The sequence below is a fragment of the Dreissena polymorpha genome, chromosome 15, assembly GCF_020536995.1.
Source record: "Dreissena polymorpha isolate Duluth1 chromosome 15, UMN_Dpol_1.0, whole genome shotgun sequence".
Lineage (NCBI taxonomy): Eukaryota > Metazoa > Mollusca > Bivalvia > Myida > Dreissenidae > Dreissena > Dreissena polymorpha.
In genome coordinates, this window is record NC_068369.1 from 37,936,597 (window position 1) to 37,956,855 (window position 20,259).

Here is a 20,259-nt window from a genome sequence, read left to right on the forward strand (position 1 = left end):
GTAAGAAGAAACAAGTCTTGTATAAGCACTTAACATATTGATAGCAACATATAACAATAAGTTAAATATAACACTAATAACTGAGATACAAGTGGTTTGATAATACTCTTTAAATTTCATAATACAACTTTGCACTATATGTTCATGAATAATTCATGTATTGAAAAGATTATGAATAGTCTCATTTTCAGTTCAAGAATCATTTACTAATCAATGGTTTCCCTGAAATGGTTACACTTACAGTGCCAAAGAACTTGAAATGGAACCATTTTGGCTGATCAGTTCAGCCGGTAATTTATTAAAGACTTACATTTTCAAATATAACATAAACCATGTGCCTTCCGTTTCAACTTCCTGTGCACACAATATTCTTCCTTTGTAAAAACAACAATGCAATGTACATGTTTGAGTTCTTGATATCATCTTAAACTGTTCTTGAAATAAGATGTCCTTAAAACGTTCTTAAACTTGTCTTTTAAGTCTTCCAAGAACAATGACAGATCCTTTTAAGAACATATTTGATTCTTGAAAAGTCCATCATATGTTCAAAAACATTGTGTAGACCTGTTTAAAAACATCAGAAGGAAACATGTTGTTCAAAAAAGTTCTTAAAGTGTCCAAGAATAGTTTAAGAATAATTCAAGAACAGGAAAGGTCCTTAAAAAGTTATTGAACTGTTCCTGAAGGCTGTTCTTGAACAGTTCTTGTACAAATGTTCTTAAAATTCTCTAGAACAGGACAAGAACTCTTACCTACAGTGGTGAAAGTACTATGCATATTCATACTAACTTCACAGGTTTCACAAATCTACAAGATTAGTATGCTAGACATTTCAATATTACTTTCAAAAATATTTATGAAACATCTAGCACAAAGGAATTCATGAATTATTCCTGATGGATCCTCAAAGTCTGTCTCAGAAAAGTCATCAGAATTAATTATGCCCCCCTTCGAAGAAGAGGGGGTATATTGCTTTGCTCATGTCGGTCTGTCGGTCCGTCCACCAGGTGGTTGTCAGACGATAACTCAAGAACGCTTGGGCCTAGGATCATGAAACTTCATAGGTACATTGATCATGACTCGCAGATGACCCCTATTGATTTTGAGGTCACTAGGTCAAAGGTCAAGGTCACGGTGACCCAAAATAGTAAAATGTTTTTTGAATGATAACTCAAGAACCCATATGCCTAGGATCATGAAACTTCATGGGTAGATTGATCATGACTTGCAGATGAACCCAATTGATTTTGAGGTCACTAGGTCAAAGGTCAAGGTCACGGTGACCCGAAATAGTAAAATGGTTTCCGGATGATAACTCAAGAATGCATACGCCTAGGATCATGAAACTTCATGCGTAGATTGATCATGACTCGCAGATGACCCCTATTGATTTTGAGGTCACTAGGTCAAAGGTCAAGGTCACGGTGACCCGAAATATTAAAATGGTTTTCGGATGATAACTCAAGAACGCATATACCTAGGATCATGAAACTTCACAGGTAGATTGATCATGACTCGCAGATGACCCCTATTGATTTTGAGGTCACAAGGTCAAAGGTCAAGGTCACGGTGACCTGAAATAGTAAAATGATTTTCAGATGATAACTCAAGAACGCTTTGGCCTAGGATCATGGCACTTCATAGGTACATTGATCGTGACTCGCAGATGACCCCTATTGATTTTCAGGTCGCTAGGTCAAAGGTCAAGGTCACAGTGACAAAAAACGTATTCACACAATGGCTGCCACTACAACGGACAGCCCATATGGGGGGCATGCATGTTTTACAAACAGCCCTTGTTGTTTATGAAATGTTCATTACTAAGTATTTATGGTTAGACGAAGAACTGTTCATGAACTTTGAAGTGTTCAACAAAAATTCATAAACTGTTCATGAACATGTGTTAAGAACAGTTCATGTCCAAAAGTTCATGAACCAAGATCAGGAACTTTTTGAGAACGGTTCATGAACAATTCCTGATTGGCTTGAAGTGTTCATGAAATCATGAACAACATTTCGCCAAGGTAGCTAAAATAAATAGGTTTAAACTAACTGTTATTTTGTTACCATTAGCTGAAAGAAAAATCAATGTTTATTGTCATGTTAACATTCTACAAATATACAACGTAATTCACTAAATATATATACTTATATTTTGGTCACTTTGGCACTGCAATGCATGTGCTCTTTGCTAATATATTGTCAGTTTTGTATATATATAAACTATGAATTGGACTTGTTCAAGTTATATGCATTAACTTTTTGTTCTGTTCTGTAATGTAATTCACAGTTTGTTTTTAATGATATCAATATTTACATTAAACTCACAACGCATGATCAGACACAAAAACAACAATAAAGTAAACACGACACAGCACAATCATGATCTGACAAAAAACAACACTTCAATAAGTGCGCAGTGTTTGTTTAACACTTTATCACTTAGGATACGTACATGTATTTTGACACATTTGTAGTCCCTTGGACAAATAAGTTTAACTAAAGACCTTTGTTACTAGATTCAAGTTGTAAAAGGCTTCATTTCCAATCTTTAAAATCTGATGAGCAGCAAACAGCATAAAACCTGAATAGACTGCGAGTTACTCGATTTACTAGCAGGCTGTTCTGGTTTTATGCTGTTTGCACAGTCATTTTCACTTTGCTTCTGAGTTGGAAAGGGTTAGTACGGATGTATTCAGTTGAGATGAAAGATGGTCAATATTTGCACATCAGCTAGTAGTTTAGAAACCACTCATGTTGTAATGTTATGAAGCACGATATAGAATCTGTCTGGCATGTAGATAGAAAGCCTATAGGAAATTTCCAATTTATATTGAATGGTCTTTACACAGAATCCTGATTGTATCATGGATTACTAGTGCTGATCTCTGACCAAATTACTAACATGTGTGTGAGTTAATATAATGAATCACTTTATTAGTGGTGCAAAACTGGAAAGGTGATGACTTTTGCGTAATTTCATTGCTGTTGATAGAATTCTGTTACCGGGTAAGTGGTGTCTGCATTTATATTTTTATATTTATTGTCCCCTACCGGTGAAACCGGAGGGGACTTATGGTTTGCGCTCCGTGTGTCAGTCTGTCAGTCTGTCCGTCACACTTTTCTGGATCCTGCGATAACTTTAAAAGTTCTTCATATTTTTTCATGAAACTTGAAACATGGATAGATGGCAATATGGAGAGTATGCACGTCATTTCATTTCGTTCCTTTGTCAAGAATTCTGGTTGCTATGGCAACAAATAATTTTTTTTTTTTTTTTTTTACTATCAATGGTGGAGCAGAGCTCAAGATAAGGATTTGTGAAATGAGTGACGGTACTGCCACTGACAGAAAGACAAGGAGTAACGCTTAAAATCAACAAGCAAATTCGTTGAATTGATATCCCCCGCCAATATACTTCTGGACACACTTCCAGATATGGCTCTGGACACACAAAAAAAGCATTTTTTCAAATACAAAGGGCCAAAACTCAGCTATTATTCAATAATGTACAATGCCATTTGGCGTGCATCATCCTCTTATCCATATATATACTCATACCAAGTTTTAATGAAATCTGCCAAAGCACTTCCAAGATATGGCTCTGGACACAAAACTGACGGACGAACGGACAGCCAGACAATGCCAAAACAATATCCCTCCGCATCTGGCGGGGGATTTATACTCATACCAAGTTTCAATGAAATCCGCCAAAGCACTTCCAAGATATGGCTCCGGACACAAAAGTGCCTATAGTAAAAAGCATTTTTTCAAGATACAAAGGGCCATAACTCTGTTTTTAACAGATGGTATACAATGCCATTTGGCATGCATCATCCTCTTATGCATATATATACTCATACCAAGTTTCAATGAAATCCACCAAAGCACTTCCAAGATATGGCTCCGGACACAAAAGTGCCTATAGTAAAAAGCATTTTTTCAAGATACAAAGGGCCATAACTCTGTTTTTAACAGATGGTGTACAATGCAATTTGGCGTGCATCATCCTCTTATGCATATATATACTCATACCAAGTTTCAATGAAATCCGCCAAAGCACTTCCAAGATATGGCTCCGGACACAAAAGTGCCTATAGTAAAAAGCATTTTTTCAAGATACAAAGGGCCATAACTCTGTTTTTAACAGATGGTGTACAATGCCATTTGGCGTGCATCATCCTCTTATGCATACATGTATATATACTCATACCAAGTTTCAATGAAATCTGCCAAAGCACTTCCAAGATATGGCTCCGGACACAAAAGTGCCGGACGGACGGACAGCCGGACGGACGGACAGACGGACGGACAATGCCAAAACAATATCCCTCCGCCTCTGGCGGGGGATAATTAGTACCTGTACTACCATATCCAAAAATACAGGTAGTACTGTACTTCCTGTGTTCTTGGATATTGAAGGGTGTATAACTGACTTTACAAAAACATTTGCAGCAATTATAATAAATATATGTAGCTTCTTAAACAGTTATTGTATTAGGTTTTCCATTCTGAATTATGATGCAAATACAACTACACATTAAAACTCATGACTAATACTTTTTCTTCATTTTTCTTGACAAGAAAACACAAGCCAACTAGTAAGCTAAGTAAATGAACACTTATTTCACTGTCTCATTCGTTTTCCATTGTGTTTTCTAACGTTTTAAGCCACCGATGCAATCAAATCGTTTAATATCGGGGCGATAATGTCTTTTTCTGGGTTTACCGATTTAATGTCAGGACGGTTAGACGACACCGTATGTAGTCATTATATGACAACAAAGTGTTGATTTGAACCGCTTTCGGTTAAGTCCGCATTACATTGCACGCAGACATATTGTTTTTGACGGATTTACAAGTTACAGGAAATCACGCCACAGAATAGACAATACGATATGAACCCAGTCTACAACTTTTCGGTAATTTAAATTAACGAAAAGCGCCGTAAGGTTAGAGACCAACAAATCACGCCGCGCTGACGAAGACATATGGGTATGGCCAGATTTTTTTCGTAAATGCGTAAAATGGCTATTAAAGTCGTTATTGTATGTCCAGTTTATAAAAATAAATGCGTAAATTTTCATGAAAAAGGCGTATTTACGGCTGTACGGCCCTTATCTGGAGCTCTGGTGGAGTTTCACCAGTAGGGGACAATATTGCTTGGCAATCTCTTGTTTATTTATATTTTTATGCCCCCCTTTGAAAAAGAGGGGGTATTTTGTTTAAGACATTTCGGTCCGCCGTATGTCCGTCCGTCCGTCCACCAGATGGTTTCCGGATGATAACTCAAGAACGCTTAGGCCTAGGATCATGAAACTTCATAGGTACATTGATCATGACTCGCAGATGACCCCTATTGATTTTGAGGTCACTAGGTCAAAGGTCAAGGTCATGGTGACCCGAAATAGTAAAATGGTTTCCGGATGATAACTCAAGGACGCTTATGCCTAGGATCATGAAACTTCATAGGTACATTGATCATGACTCGCAGATGACCCCTATCGATTTTGAGGTCATTAGGTCAAAGGTCAAGGTCACGGTGACCCGAAATAGTAAAATGGTTTCCGGAAGATAACTCAAGAACGCTTATGCCAAGGATCATGAAACTTCATAGGTACATTGATCATGACTGGCAGATGACCCCTATTGATTTTCAGGTCACTAGTTATGAACAGAAATGGATAGTGGTCGGTTTAAATAACTGGTATTGTAAAGGCATGTTCGCTTGTAATGTTGGGAATGTAGTGGTCAGGGATTTTAGAACTTTACAAGATTGTACCATATTATAATTTGATGTAACATGAATGTAAAACTGTTCAAATGTTTGTTTCTTATTTCGATATTAGTGTTAGTTCCAAAACCCGCACTTGAGACTTAAGTTAATAATAGACTTATAGTCTAATATACTTATTATAATCTCTTTATTGACCAGGTGCAACTTTAAGGTCAAGGTTGAAGTGGCAGCCTATGTATCCATTTTGTAGTTCAGACGTAAATAATAGCAGTGCTTACTCCTCCATACAACTGATAGATTTGAAATGATGATTGTAAACGGATTTCAGAGCTTCATCACGACCACAGATTTGAAATGATTATTGTGAACGGATTTCAGAGCTTCATCACGACCACAGATTTGAAATGATTATTGTGAACGGATTTCAGAGCTTCATCACAACCACAACTATTTTAGGAAGTAGCAGTAGTAGCCTTAAATCCGTATTACTCCCCCAAACAAATTTTCAATTGCCAATTGTGATTAATTTTTACAAAAACAGCAGTGAAGTTTGTTCCAAATCAGTCAACACAAAATTAAATATGCAAAGGAGTAGTTGATCGAAGTTGAAAATCATTGTCTTACTTGCATGTTAATGCATAAACACAATTATAAAATAAGTAATCATAAAAAAGGAACACAAGTTTAAGTTGCTTGTAAGAAACATTTCTAATATTAAATTATTCCTTATTTGGATTTGTATGTCCCCCACCACTATAGTGGGAGACATATTGTTTTTGCCCTGTCTGTTGGTTTGTTTGTTTGTGTGTTTGTTTGTTTGCCCCAACTTTAACATTTGCAATAACTTTTGCAATATTGAAGATAGCAACTTGATATTTGGCATGCATGTGTATCTCGTGAAGCTGCACATTTTGAGTGGCGAAAGGTCAAGGTCATCCTTCAAGGTCAAAGGTCAAATATATAGCTTCAAAGCGGCGAAAAAGGGGACAAACAGTTTCTGACAAACACATATCTTGCTGTTTTTTTATGCCCCCCTTCGAAGAAGAGGGGGTATATTGCTTTGCACATGTCGGTCTGTTGGTTCGTCCACCAGGTGGTTTCCGGATGATAACTCAAGAACGCTTGGGCCTAGGATCATGAAACTTCATAGGTACATTGATCATGACTCCCAGATGACCCCTATTGATTTTTAGGTCACTAGGTCAAACGTCAAGGTCACAGTTACCCGAAATAGTAAAATGGTTTCCAGATGATAACTCAAGAAAGCTTAGGCCCAGGATCATGAAACTTGATAGGTAGATTGATCATGACTTGCAGATAACCCCTAATGATTTTCAGGTCACTAGGTCAAAGGTCAAGGTCACAGTGACCCGAAATAGTAAAATGATTTCTGGATAATAACTCAAGAGCGCTTATGCCTAGAATCATGAAACTTCGTAGGTAGATTGATAATGGCTGGCAGATGACTCCTATTGATTCTCAAGTCACTAGGTCAAAGGTCAAGGTCACGATGACCTGAAATAGTAAATGGTTTCCGGATGATAACTCAAGAACGCTTATGCCTAGGATCATGAAACTTCATAGTACATTGATCATGACTCGCAGATGATCCCTATTGATTTACAGGTCACAAGGTCAAAGGTCAAGGTCACGGTGACCTGAAATAGTAAAATAGTTTCCGGATGATAACTCAAGAACGCTTATGACTAGGATAATGAAACTTGATAGGTAGATTGATCATGACTCCCAGTTGACCCCTAATGATTTTCAGGTCACTATATCAAAGGTCAAGGTCACGGTGACCTGAAATAGTAAAATGGTTTCCAGATGATAACTCAAGAACGCTAATGGCTAGGATCATAAAACTTCATTGGTACATTGATCATGACTCGCAGATGACCCCTATTGATTTTGAGGTCACTAGGTCAAAGGTCAAGGTCATGGTGACCCGAAATAGTAAAATGGTTTCCGGATGATAACTCAAGAACGCTAATGCCTAGGATCATGAAACTTCATAGGTACATTGATCATGACTCGCAGATGACCCCTATCGATTTTGAGGTCACTAGGTCAAAGGTCAAGTTCACGGTGCCCAGAAATAGTAAAATGGTTTCCGGATGATAACTGAAAAACGCTTATTCCTAGGATCATTAAACTTGATAGGTAGATTGATCATGACTCTTAGATGACCCCTATTGATATTGAGGTCATTAGGTCAAAGGTCAAGGTCACGGTGACCGGAAATAGTAAAATGGTTTCCGGATGATAACTCAAGAACGCTTATGGCAAGGATCATGAAACTTGATAGGTAGATTGACAATGGCTGGCAGATGACCCCTATTGATTTTCAAGTCACTAGGTCAAAGGTTAAGGTCACGGTGACCTGAAATAGTAAAATGGTTTCTGGATGATAACTCAAGAACGCTTATTCCTAGGATCATGAAACTTCATAGGTACATTGATCATGACTGGCAGATCGAAGACCCCTATTGATTTCAGGTCACTAGGTCAAAGGTCAAGGTCACAGTGACAAAAAACATATTCACACAATGGCTGTCACTACAACGGAGAGCCCATATGGGGGGCATGCATGTTTTACAAACAGCCCTTGTTGGCTTTTTAATTAATGTTTAAGGAAATAGAAATAGCCTCTTAAACTTATTATTACCAGTACTGTTATCTTATGGACTTTCAGACGTGGACCGCATCCCATTAGAAAGCCTTGAGCAGGAGACAGCACAGTTAGCATCATGTCACACAACAAACAGGAATACCAATATCATCTCAAGAAAAAAGACGAAAATGGAGATAAAATCTATGAAGATAACAGTGATGAAAATTTGTCAAGCTCGGATGAAGACGAGAATAAGGAGCGGGGTAATTGGTCTCGGAAAATGGACTTTGTTCTCTCGTGCCTGAGTTATGCTGTTGGACTTGGAAACGTGTGGCGATTCCCCTACGTCTGCTACAGGAATGGAGGAGGTAAAGATTGTAGAATCAAGTGACTCTTTACCATGTAGATCCGTTTTTTTACATATTTGTAGTCCCTTAGAAAGTTTCATTTAATTAAAGACTTTTCTTACTAGATTCAAGTTGAAATGGCTTCATTTCCAACCCTTAGATACTGATAAGCAGCAAACAGAGTAAAGCCTGAACAGACTGCGAGTTACTTGCTGGCTGTTCTGGTTTTATGCTTTTTGCACATATCTGTAGACATTTTCACGTTGCGTCTGAGTGGGAAAGGTTTAATAAAAATGTCAATGAAGCATTGATGTTGGCGGAGTGTTAGAAGTTGAGTTTTTTCTGCTGTATTACATTATAAAGGTGTGAAAGGAGTTATGCTTTAGCTTGTTCAGATGGTGATACTTCTAAAAAGAAGTGTGTGCAATTTATATAGAACCTCTGCCTTTAGCAAGTGCGGATGGTATATAACCAAGGATGAAAACAGCATGGGCCTCTAGCATATTGCCCCTGATATTTGTGGTTGGTCCCTAATTTTCTGATAAAGTTCATTTGTACTATGTGGAAGATGCTTTGAAAGATCTTGGGTGGGCAACCATGGCCAAACTGTTAAGTGTCCAACCAGAAGGGATGTTCGAGTTCTAGATAAGTTTTAACGATATGCGCTAGTATCCGTTATAAAAAATTTTACTTTACTGTCTGTTCAAATGAAATATAATGTATATTCAACCTGTTATCCCCCGCCAAAGGCAAAGGGATATAGAATTTGCTATGTCCTTCTGTCTGTCCGTCTCTCACCAATTTGCACCCAGGCCATGAACACAATTTATAAGGTAGGAGGATTTTCATTCAACAATTTTGCTTGTTTACATTAAAGTGTTGTCAATGAGAACAGTGCTTTCCACAGGATTTTTGTCAGGCGCCCCAGGGCTGATAGGGGTGGTTCTAGAGGGGTGTTGATTTTTTTTTATTTAACGTGTCAATAGACGTCATTTAGTGCGCTATGACTCTTCAAGAAAATCCCCCAGTCATTAAAAAAAATATATATTTTTTTTATATTGTTTAATTGTTTTAAAACTTTCCCGCACAGATCGTAAAATCCCGACTTGAACGATTCCCCAATACATCCGTTTCAACCCGACTCTATTACTGTATACTTAATATTTTTCAAGTTTCTATTTATTACCCGATAATCCCGTTTATTCCGTTTTTATAATCACTATCTGGTAAATATGTAGGATAAAAGCTCTCAGTTATTTCTTTAACACAAACCTTGCCATTTTTCTATAGTTTCAAATAAATTTTAAGTGACTATTTATAGATTTGATGAAATATTGCCTCTGAACATGCGTCAATCCCCTGACGTGTTGTGTGCTTGTAAAAACGCTCAATACACGCGCGCTTTGTAAGCAAATGACGCGACGTTGTACATGCTGCATAATTTTCGCGCTCTTTTTAATTGAGAAAAAGATTCGACATAAAACAAATGTTCACTGGTAATTTGAAGCAAGAATATTTTAACGTTGTGGTAACATTTACATTCGGAAGTGTGTTTCGGATTAAAAACGCATCGACTTACGGGAATGGGTTTACACATTTAATGATTCCCATTTGAGATTTCAACAAATATTAACAGTTGCGTTATGTATTCAATGATAATTTGTTTAAACACTTTACGAGTCGAATAAATGTTTTGACGGAATTAGGCATGAAATTCACGTTGTCCACGAGGATTACGGCTGGTTGCCATCATCAGTCTTCTAAGTATCGATTATCGGACGAAACATTTAGAAGTGTGCACAAATAATTGAACTAAAACATTTTTTAAAGCGCATATCGTGTCGAATATAAATGACAGAAAAACGAGGTGAATCAATTTTATAAATGGACAAGATGAAATATACATGTACTGGAATTAAATTTTTATCGCATAATTGTAACTGGGAGTTATTTGCACAACTTACTCGCAAAGTAATTAATTGTTACCACTTGCAATTAATTTCTCGTATTAATTATGAGTCACAGGGATCATCCTAGCCCAAAATTTTAGGGAGAAGTGACTTCTCCTTCCAATGGTATTAAGGAGAAGTGAGTGGACCTTTGATCAAACGCGTAAAGGTACTTTAATATTAATGTTTCACAATTAATAACCATACATATATCTGAAATAAAATATGCTGAAACACTAACTAAAACTAAATATTTTATTTTAAACTGCCATGATGTTTAAGAGATATTGCTCTCAGTGATTTTTTTTGCCAGAAATTACAGCCGATATTCGGCTGCTTCCCAATTGCAAAAAATGACGTTTTTCCCAAAAATTTGATTAAAATTTCCCAAAAAAAGACAAAATTTTCCCAATAAAGCCAATAAGATTACAATGTAATTTAGCAATAATTTCGAACGAGTGCCGATCGAGTTGCCGAGTCGTCGCCGAAAAACAACTGACTTACGTATTTTTCGCGAATTTAGCCGAATACGATTTTACTTTGCTTTACACATCTCTCTCTATATTGCGGAGGATACCGACGATAGTCGATGTAAACGCCTGTTTTTACACACGCCCAAGATGGCGGCAAGCAGACGAGGAATTTGCGATGCGCGGCGAAAATGATAAATAACATTTAAATTAACAACGGATATCATATGGTTATTACGGAATAATTTAATGCGTGTGTCAATTAACGCAAAATATAACGTTTGAGATAAAAACAACAAATATTTATTACAAATCTTCACAGTGAATGTGCATCACGGAAATCAGTGTTGGGAAATTGGAGTTAGTCTACCGTTACTCACAAAGTTAATGCATTTAAGATGAGTATCGTTCGAAAATGGAAAGAGACAAACATGATATGATTTATATGTTAGTGGATCTGTGTAAAATCAGATTCATATGCATATTCTGCTTTATTATGTTTGTCACGCTTTACAGTTTACTGAAATAGCATTGAAGTGCAAGATGTTGAAAGGTAAAGAAATGAAATAAATTATTTTAACTCCATATAATACATCATTAACATAGCAAGACCACTAAAGCGTTTTTTTTTATAAATATGTGTTAATGTTTTCACCATATGATATTTAATTTAAAAGAATACTGAATTAAATTCTTACTATTAAAGAGGTTATGATTAAATGGTATATTTAAGAATCTCTATAGATTATTGCAAGTTCAATATGAATGTGGAAGGATATTAACTTAACATTGTCTTCATTGTAAGAACACATTAAATAAGTACTTTATAATATAAAAATGCTGTCAAACATACTTTAATAATTTTAATTCTGTTCTTATAATCATATTTATAATGTTTCCCAATTTCATGGTTTATCGCGCTATTTTTCCCAATTTCATGGTTTATCAATTTTCCCAATCCAAAAGGCACAGGCTGTAAGAAAAAAAGCAACAAAATCACTGGCTCTCTTAAAAACTGTAAAACGTGTGTTTAATTTGGCAAAAATACACATTTCATTCATATGTTTTTACTACTTAAGCCAAGAGCCTGAGGATGTAGGATAAAGGGAATATAGGGCAGAGCCCTAGCATATTGTTCTTTTTTTAGTCTTTCTAGGTGCAATTTCTGGTTAGTGCATTGCGAAATATTGTCAACCAGACCATCCGTAAAATTGTATGTTTATTCGTCATTCTATAAAAATGTTATAAAAGACGTAAAAAAATAATTAAAATCGACGAAAATCGTATCCGAAAACGACTGTCCGAAAAAAATGTCGACATACGTCTTCTGCACATGCATATCATTTGACGGCAGAAAATTAAAGCCAGTAACCTAGCAAATAAGCAATCAATATATTATTTGGTTGACATATTGCTTTAAAATACAATATTGCAGTGCTTAACTTTGCTTATAGATATTTTAAAATAGCAAGATTACGGACATCTGCAACATCCATAGATTGTACGGGTTTCGGACAGTACTGAAGAGGTTTCATCAGTTACTGCTAATGTCAGTACCAATCAGAAATCAATAATTAAAAGACCGGACAATGTCTCATGGCAATATAATAAACGCATAACAATAACAATACAAATAGTATATATTCGTTCTGCTATATTTTATCCCCTTTGCGCACAATAAGTCACTGTTTAGCATTTGGTTATTTCTATTCGATTTTTATCGCATATGCACATTTTTAACTGAATTTAAATTTGCAATTTATCCCAATTAATTCCCCATTATGCAGCAGTCTCAATTTGCAATTTGACTAACGACAGAGAGTAACTTGTACTCTTAAAAACCTCCCGAACATTTCGTGGGAGATTCTTCAACAATACATGTTTATGTTCTATGCCGGCCATAGCTTAATTATTTCAAGATTTGTTGTGTTTTATTCGATTATAAATACATAAATTGATGTAACACACCCATACATTCTGAAATACCCCAAATTGTAATTCTCCCAACTGAGTGTCGCGTGCCGGTAATTCTTATGTTTAAATGGCGTCATTGACTTTTAATGGAATGTTCCCACGTGCTTGACTGCGTTTTTGGATTAAACTTTTAATGTGTAAGTCTGTTTCTCTGTTTGTGATATTTGTTAAGCTCAGTACTCAAATATATTATGACTGAAATTTAGCAGTGAGATTCGGACTGTTTTAAGTTGTACAAATCGTCAAGCATAACAATAAATGACTATCATGTGAACATGAGCTGTATTGGTTCCCGGCAGCCTTGACAAATAACAAGAGCCGATTGAAAATCTGTAAACGAGGTCGGGAGCCTGGTATTCTATACATAGATGATTACGTCAATTACACTATTGTCGGTAAGACCGGCGTGTACACAATGCCTCAATTGGAATAAACCAAGGCGACTTGCATCAGCGGTCAGTGATGCGTAGCAAATCCTCTCGCTATCAGTAGATCAGATAACCGATAATTGCACACAGCAAACAATGGCAGTATTAGTGACGGCATTGCGCACACGTGCGGCAGATTATCAAAGGAGAAAATATATGAAAATGTCTGCGATTTTGTTTTTCGCTTTGATGTAATCAGAAAGGGATATCAAGAATCGTAAGGCGACAAAGTCGCCTACGTCGCCCTCTAGGATGATCCCTGAGTCATAGGTAACACTTGTTTACAGTAAAAAAGGTATGCCCGAAACCGTCTTTAATGTACTGTACTGTACTAGTTACCGGTTTTATATTACGTAAGTGGTACAACTTCTTGCTAATCAAGCTGCGATAACGTTTCGAACGTCAATACAAAATAATGGTCAATAGTTAACCCCGCCCTCATAAGCATTCACGTAACCGATTGGAAAATGAACATCACAGTTTGACGACTGGAATGTTACTTGATACATTCTTGTCAGCATTTAAATGACTGTGTAATGTGGATAGAATAATCGATACGCACGTCTTATCAGTGGATTATCCATTACCCCATGTGGTGTTTATTGCGATTACTTGTGAAAGTAGGTACCGCGTGCTCTTTTTAAACAGGGAATATTGAAACACTGATTGAGAAACCTTGATTTTTTTTGACAATCTCCACTTTCTTTTACTGAAAAATACACTGATCGAAAAACTTCAAGCGCCCCGGGGACTCTTATTTTGAAATTCAAGCGCCACAGCGAGGGATCGTTAAATGGCCTGTGGAAAACCCTGAATGAGAAATGGCAGAAAAACTGGATTCTCATGTCAACCTGTCATTTACAACAGGAAAAACAGTGATTTGGTTCAGACTAATTTTAGTCCCTGAAACCATATCGGTTGCAATAGTTGTAGCAAAGTAGATTCAAAGAAACATTAACAGTGTTTGTTTTTTCACCATTTTGGAAATGGGGCCAGGTCCCTTTGGGTTTGGAAATATCGCGTCCTTAATTTTGACTAAAATTGGGAAATTAATGTTGTTGATTTTATGCTTACAGTTACTTTAAAATTGATAATAAAACTGATTTCAATATTATATTTTCTAAAATTGATAATAAAAGTGATTTCAACATTATATTTTCTAAGGTTCAACGTATAGAGCTGGATTTTGAGATAAGTGACATGTTTAGACTTCTTAAAAAATATTCTTTATTCTTCTTCAGAAACTTTTACTTGGGAATTTTTAGGTCCCATTTGGGAAAAATATATACTTTTTTTCATTGGGAATGGGTCCCCCTACTGAACCCAAATTTGAACAAAAACAACACTAATAACATTAGATAAAATCAATGTTTGACAGAGACTTGAATGCATCTGTCTGTACTACCCACACTGTTTGACAGTAGTGCTGCAACAATATACCGGTATATATCGCAATACGCAATCCGCATATTGTATTGCGATATGATTTTCATCATACCGGTACGAAAATTTAACAAAAATTCATTCACATTTCGTCCAGAAAAGCCATCCAAAATAATGATAACAGGGTAAACAAAACAAAGCAGTCTTAATATTTTTTTTCGTAAAAATAGCATTCTGAAAGTGTATTGTACGGAGTAGCATTGTTACATCCGAGCATTCGTTCGATGCTTTTGAACAGATTATCGTTGAATTAATTTCGCACAGCTGTAAATGTTTCGTTCGATTCTGAATTGAGCATTATTAAATTTGTCATCCGAATTTCAGAAATACGCTTCCAAATTTTAATGCTAATGCGACAAGAAAAGATTCTAGCGTCAAATAAAAAGTGCTTTATCCTTTGTCTCAATAAAAAGCGCGCGAAAATTATACAGACATGTAGAACGTCGCATGGAAATACGTATGGGTGTATTTTGTGTTGTATAAAAACGGGAACATCACATCAGGTGTATTACGCGTGTTCAGTGGAAAAAAAAGCCCCGGTTGGACGTTATTTCATCATATCTTTAAAAAGTAACGAATGCCAAAATGTATTTGATACTTAAGAAAACTTGCGAATGTTTGTGTTTCTTGATATTCTTGAGCACATGTCATTTAGAGTGAATATATACCAGAATTTGCTTTAAAACTGGAATATACGGGATTATCGGGTAATTGGCAAGTTATAATTTTGGTACAAGTGAGCAATATATTGCGATATATTGCAATAAGGGTTTTTGAACTGACTATATCTTGCAATACGGTTTTTGGCATATTGTTGCAGCACTATTTGACAGTGGTGGCAGACGTACTACATGAAGTACCATATATTCTGAAATAAATGCCCCTAAACTGAGGATAATGAAAGGCCTTAATGGGAGGTCTATTATATTTTTGACATGTGTGTATGTGCATGGCTTTCTATCACCTGTGGACAAGAGCAAAAAAATGCGTAGTGCAATGGGTCTGACTGCAGGTCAACTGTCATCATAATTAGCAAGCATTTATATGCAAATAACTGTGTTTTTCTTATAGTGTTCATGAATGTGCACATTTTGTAACAACAAATTCAAAGTTAAAAGCATTTACTTTGGCAGGTACTAATAAATAAATAAAAGAGACATCATGTAAATTTATTTTACCACAGAACTTTATGTAAAATTTTATTTTTTATGTCCCCCACTCTAGTAGTGGGGGACATATTGTTTTTGCCCTGTCTGTTGGTCTGTTGGTTGGTTGGTTGGTCTGTTGGTTTGTGCCAACTTTAACATTTGCAATAACTTTTGCAATATTGAAGATAGCAACTTGATATTTGGCATGCATATGTATCTCATGGAGCTGCACATTTTGAGTGGTAAAAGGTCAAGGTCATCTTTCAAGATCAAAGGTCAAATATATGGGTCAAAATTGCTCATTTAATGTACACTTTTGCAATATTTCAATACTCAAGATAGCAACTTAATATTTGGCATGCTCATGGAGCTGCACATTTTGAGTGGTGAAAGGTCAAGGTCATCCTTCAAGGTCAATTGCAAATATATGGGTCAAAATCGCTCATTTAATGTACACTTTTGCAATATTTTAATATTCAAGATAGCAACTTGATATTTGGCATGCATGTGTATCTCATGGAGCTGCACATTTTGAGTGGTGAAAGGTCAAGGTCATCCTTCAAGGTCAGAGGTCAAATATATGTGGCCAAAATCGCTCATATGATAAGTACTTTTGCAATATTGAAGATAGCAACTTGATATTTGGCACGCATGTGTATCTCATGGAGCTGCACATTTTGAGTGGTGAAAGGTCAAGGTCATCCTTCAAGGTCAAATATATGGGTCAAAATTGCTCATGTTATGTCACTTCTGCAATATTGAAGCTAGCAATTTTATATTTAACATGCATGTGTATCTCATGGAGCTGCACATTTTGAGTGGTGAAGGGTCAAGGTCAAGGTCATCCTCCAAGGTCAAACGTCATATACGGGTACATAGTGTTTCACAAACACATTTTGTTTACAAGTGCATGTGTGCATGAACACATTTTAAAATTCAGTTAAAATGATAAAAATACAATCACAAATAAAGAGTGCTTATTATATTGAAAGTATTGAAAGAATATTAAAAAAAAAACACATCCATTAAAGTTTCGTGAAAGATAATGACCAAAAAGATGTCCATTCAAAGTTATAAGTTTTTGTCCAAATTCATAAATACATTGTTCTATGTATTTTTATGTCCCCCACTATAGTAGTGGGGGACATATTGTTTTTGCCCTGTCTGTTGGTCTGTTGGTTGGTTGGTCTGTTGGTTGGTTGGTTGGTTTACGCCAACTTTAACATTTGCAATAACTTTTGCAATATTAAAGATAGGAACTTGATATTTGGCATGCATATGTATCTCATGGAGCTGCACATTTTGAGTGGTGAAAGGTCAAGGTCAAGGTCATCCTTCAAGGTCAAAGGTCAAATATATGGGTCAAAATCGCTCATTTAATGTACACTTTTGCAGTATTTCAATATTCAAGATATCAACTTGGTATTTGGCATGCATGTGTATCTCATGGAGCTGCACAATTTGAGTGGTGAAAGGTCAAGGTCAAGGTCATCCTTCAAGGTCAGATGTCAAATATATGTGGCCAAAATCGCTCATTTTATGAGTACTTTTGCAATATTGAAGATAGCAACTTGATATTTGGCATGCATGTGTATCTCATGGAGCTGCACATTTTGAATGGTGAAAGGTCAAGGTCATCCTTCAAGGTCAGAGGTCAAATATATGTGGCCCAAATCGCTTATTTTATGAATACTTTTGCAATATTGAAGATAGCAACTTGATATTCGGCATGCATGTGTATCTCATGGAGCTGCACATTTTGAGTGGTGAAAGGTCAAGGTCATCCTTCAAGGTCAAATATATGGGTCAAAATTGCTCATGTTATTTCACTTCTGCAATATTGAAGCTAGCAATTTTATATTTGAAATGCATGTGTTTCTCATTGAGCTGCACATTTTGAGTGGTAAAGGGTCAAGGTCAAGGTCATCCTACAAGGTCAAACGTCATATAGGGGACATTGTGTTTCACAAACACATCTTGTTGTGTAAATATTTATAGACCAAATTATTAGAAAACAACCTGTGTTTAATGGGTAAGCAAAACTGTTTGATGGAATTGCCAAAAAACTTTTAGTTCGACCTAGCTTAAGTCCACGTGCTTAAAAATGGTGAATGCGGACGTGCTTTGTTGCATTTTTTTCAATATACTTACAGTTCTGAGGTTTAAATTACCTAATTTAGAATTATTAGAGAATATTTACACTTAAATCCACAATGCTACCATTGTATGGAATGCCATTGTTTTGTTTTTTTTAAAAACACAATCATTACAATGGTATGGATATTTTGTAAATTTATACTTTGTAAATTTATACTAAGGATAGGTGATGTTAAATTTAGTTTATGACACATTGTTTTATAGTATTTCTGTTGTGAGAATTTATTCTTAAGGAAGAACCTGGGAGAAGAAATAAAAATAAAGCTACCAACTGTTACCAGTTGACCAAAGAAATAAACAAAGTGGGGAAAATGCAGGGCTTTTTTTCCTTCTTTGCGAGTGGCCGTGGAAGGACATTTCACAATTTTGACAGGGACAATTCACAAACCTAACATGGCTGTGAATTTTACAAAATCGGCCGTTTTTCACAATTTTAACAATTTAACGACTCGGTTTTTCACAATATTAAGAAGTTCGCGACTCAATTTTTCACAATTTTAAGAAGTTCGCGACTCAATTTTTCAAAATATTGGAAAATTCGCGACTCATTTATTCGAAATTTTAAAAACTTCGCGACTCATTTTTTCACAAAGTGAGGGGGCCAGGGCCGCTTCACAAAGTCAAGAAAAAAAGCCCTGAAATGGTCTTCTTTTTCAGTAGCTGTTAAACCCTTTCCCAGTCAGAGGCAAAGGGAAAATTACCCTGCGCAAACAGCATCAAACCAGAACAGCCTGCAAGTAACTCACGGTTGCTCAGGTTTTATGCAGTTTGCTGCTCATCAGTATCTAAGGGTGTGAAATGAAGCCTTTAAAACTTGAATCTAGTAAGAAAGGTTTTCACTTAACCCGAATTTCCACCTGAAGTAACCTTTTACATAACGCCAGCATGGCCCAAATGAATGCACTTCAGTTATTAAATTGGCTGATTTCAGCATAATCACCCAGAACATTGACAACATCACAGCGTCTTTGTAGTTTAGGATGTTACACTTTTCAGTGTAGGGAGTTGGGGACACGCATTTTTTCCCAGTTGAAATTATGGATTTCCAGTTAATTCCATCCCCAAGACTTTCGGTGTCAGAGCTGGGTCAGTAAATCGTCCTAGATAGACGGAATTATACTTATAAATAAATGCCTTATGGATTACATAGTATTGCTTTCAAGATATCAAATAACACAAATTTTACGGAAAGAAATTTAATCAAAATCTACCTCCATAGGTGCAGAAAGGTACCATATGCCTTCTAATTTCAATGTCACATGGTACATTTTTGCACCAATGAAGCGATTTGTCTTGCATTGTATGACAAAACTACCGAAATAGTATAGCGTCCATGATACATTTAGAAGGGAAATCTTTTAATTCTCTAGACACTCATTTGTGGCCTATGCAAGCAGAAATTGGCTACTGACATTTGCAAGTTTGCTATAAATATCACAATTTTCTATTGCAAAGTATGGCGGTTTATGTTTCATTTGCAAGACACAATTAGATTTTTAGCTCATCTATTTTTTGAAAAAAAAATATGAGCTATTGTCATCACGTCGGCGTCGGCGTCCGGTTAAGTTTTGCGTTTAGGTCCACTTTTCTCAGAAAGTATCAATGCTTTTGCATTCAAACTTAGTACACTTTCTTACTATCATGAGGGGACTGGGCAGGCAAAGTTAGATAACTCTGGCGTGCATTTTGACTGAATTATGTGCCCTTTTTATACTTAGAAAATTGAAAATTTTGGTTAAGTTTTGCGTTTAGGTCCACTTTTTTCAGAAAGTATCAATGCTATTGCATTCAAACTTGGTACACTTACTTACTATCATGAGGGGACTGGGCAGGCAAAGTTAGATAACTCTGGCGTGCATTTTGACAGAATTATGTGCCCTTTTTATACTTAGAAAATTGAAAATTTTGGTTAAGTTTTGTGTTTAGGTCCATTTTATTCCTTAAGTATCAAAGCTATTGCTTTCATACTTGAAACACTTACTAACTATCATA

At 36.1% G+C, this 20,259-nt stretch overlaps 1 protein-coding gene across 1 annotated transcript in view; it reads left to right on the forward strand.

The window, feature by feature from the left end:
• Positions 1–20,259, forward strand: part of LOC127859828 (sodium- and chloride-dependent glycine transporter 2-like) — a 69,516-nt gene that overhangs the window by 5,809 nt on the left and 43,448 nt on the right. Inside the window, exon 2 of the mRNA XM_052397336.1 lies at positions 8,433–8,719. Within this exon, the coding sequence (XP_052253296.1) occupies positions 8,488–8,719 (232 nt within the window). The 5' untranslated portion in view covers positions 8,433–8,487. The remainder of the gene's footprint in view (positions 1–8,432; positions 8,720–20,259) is intronic.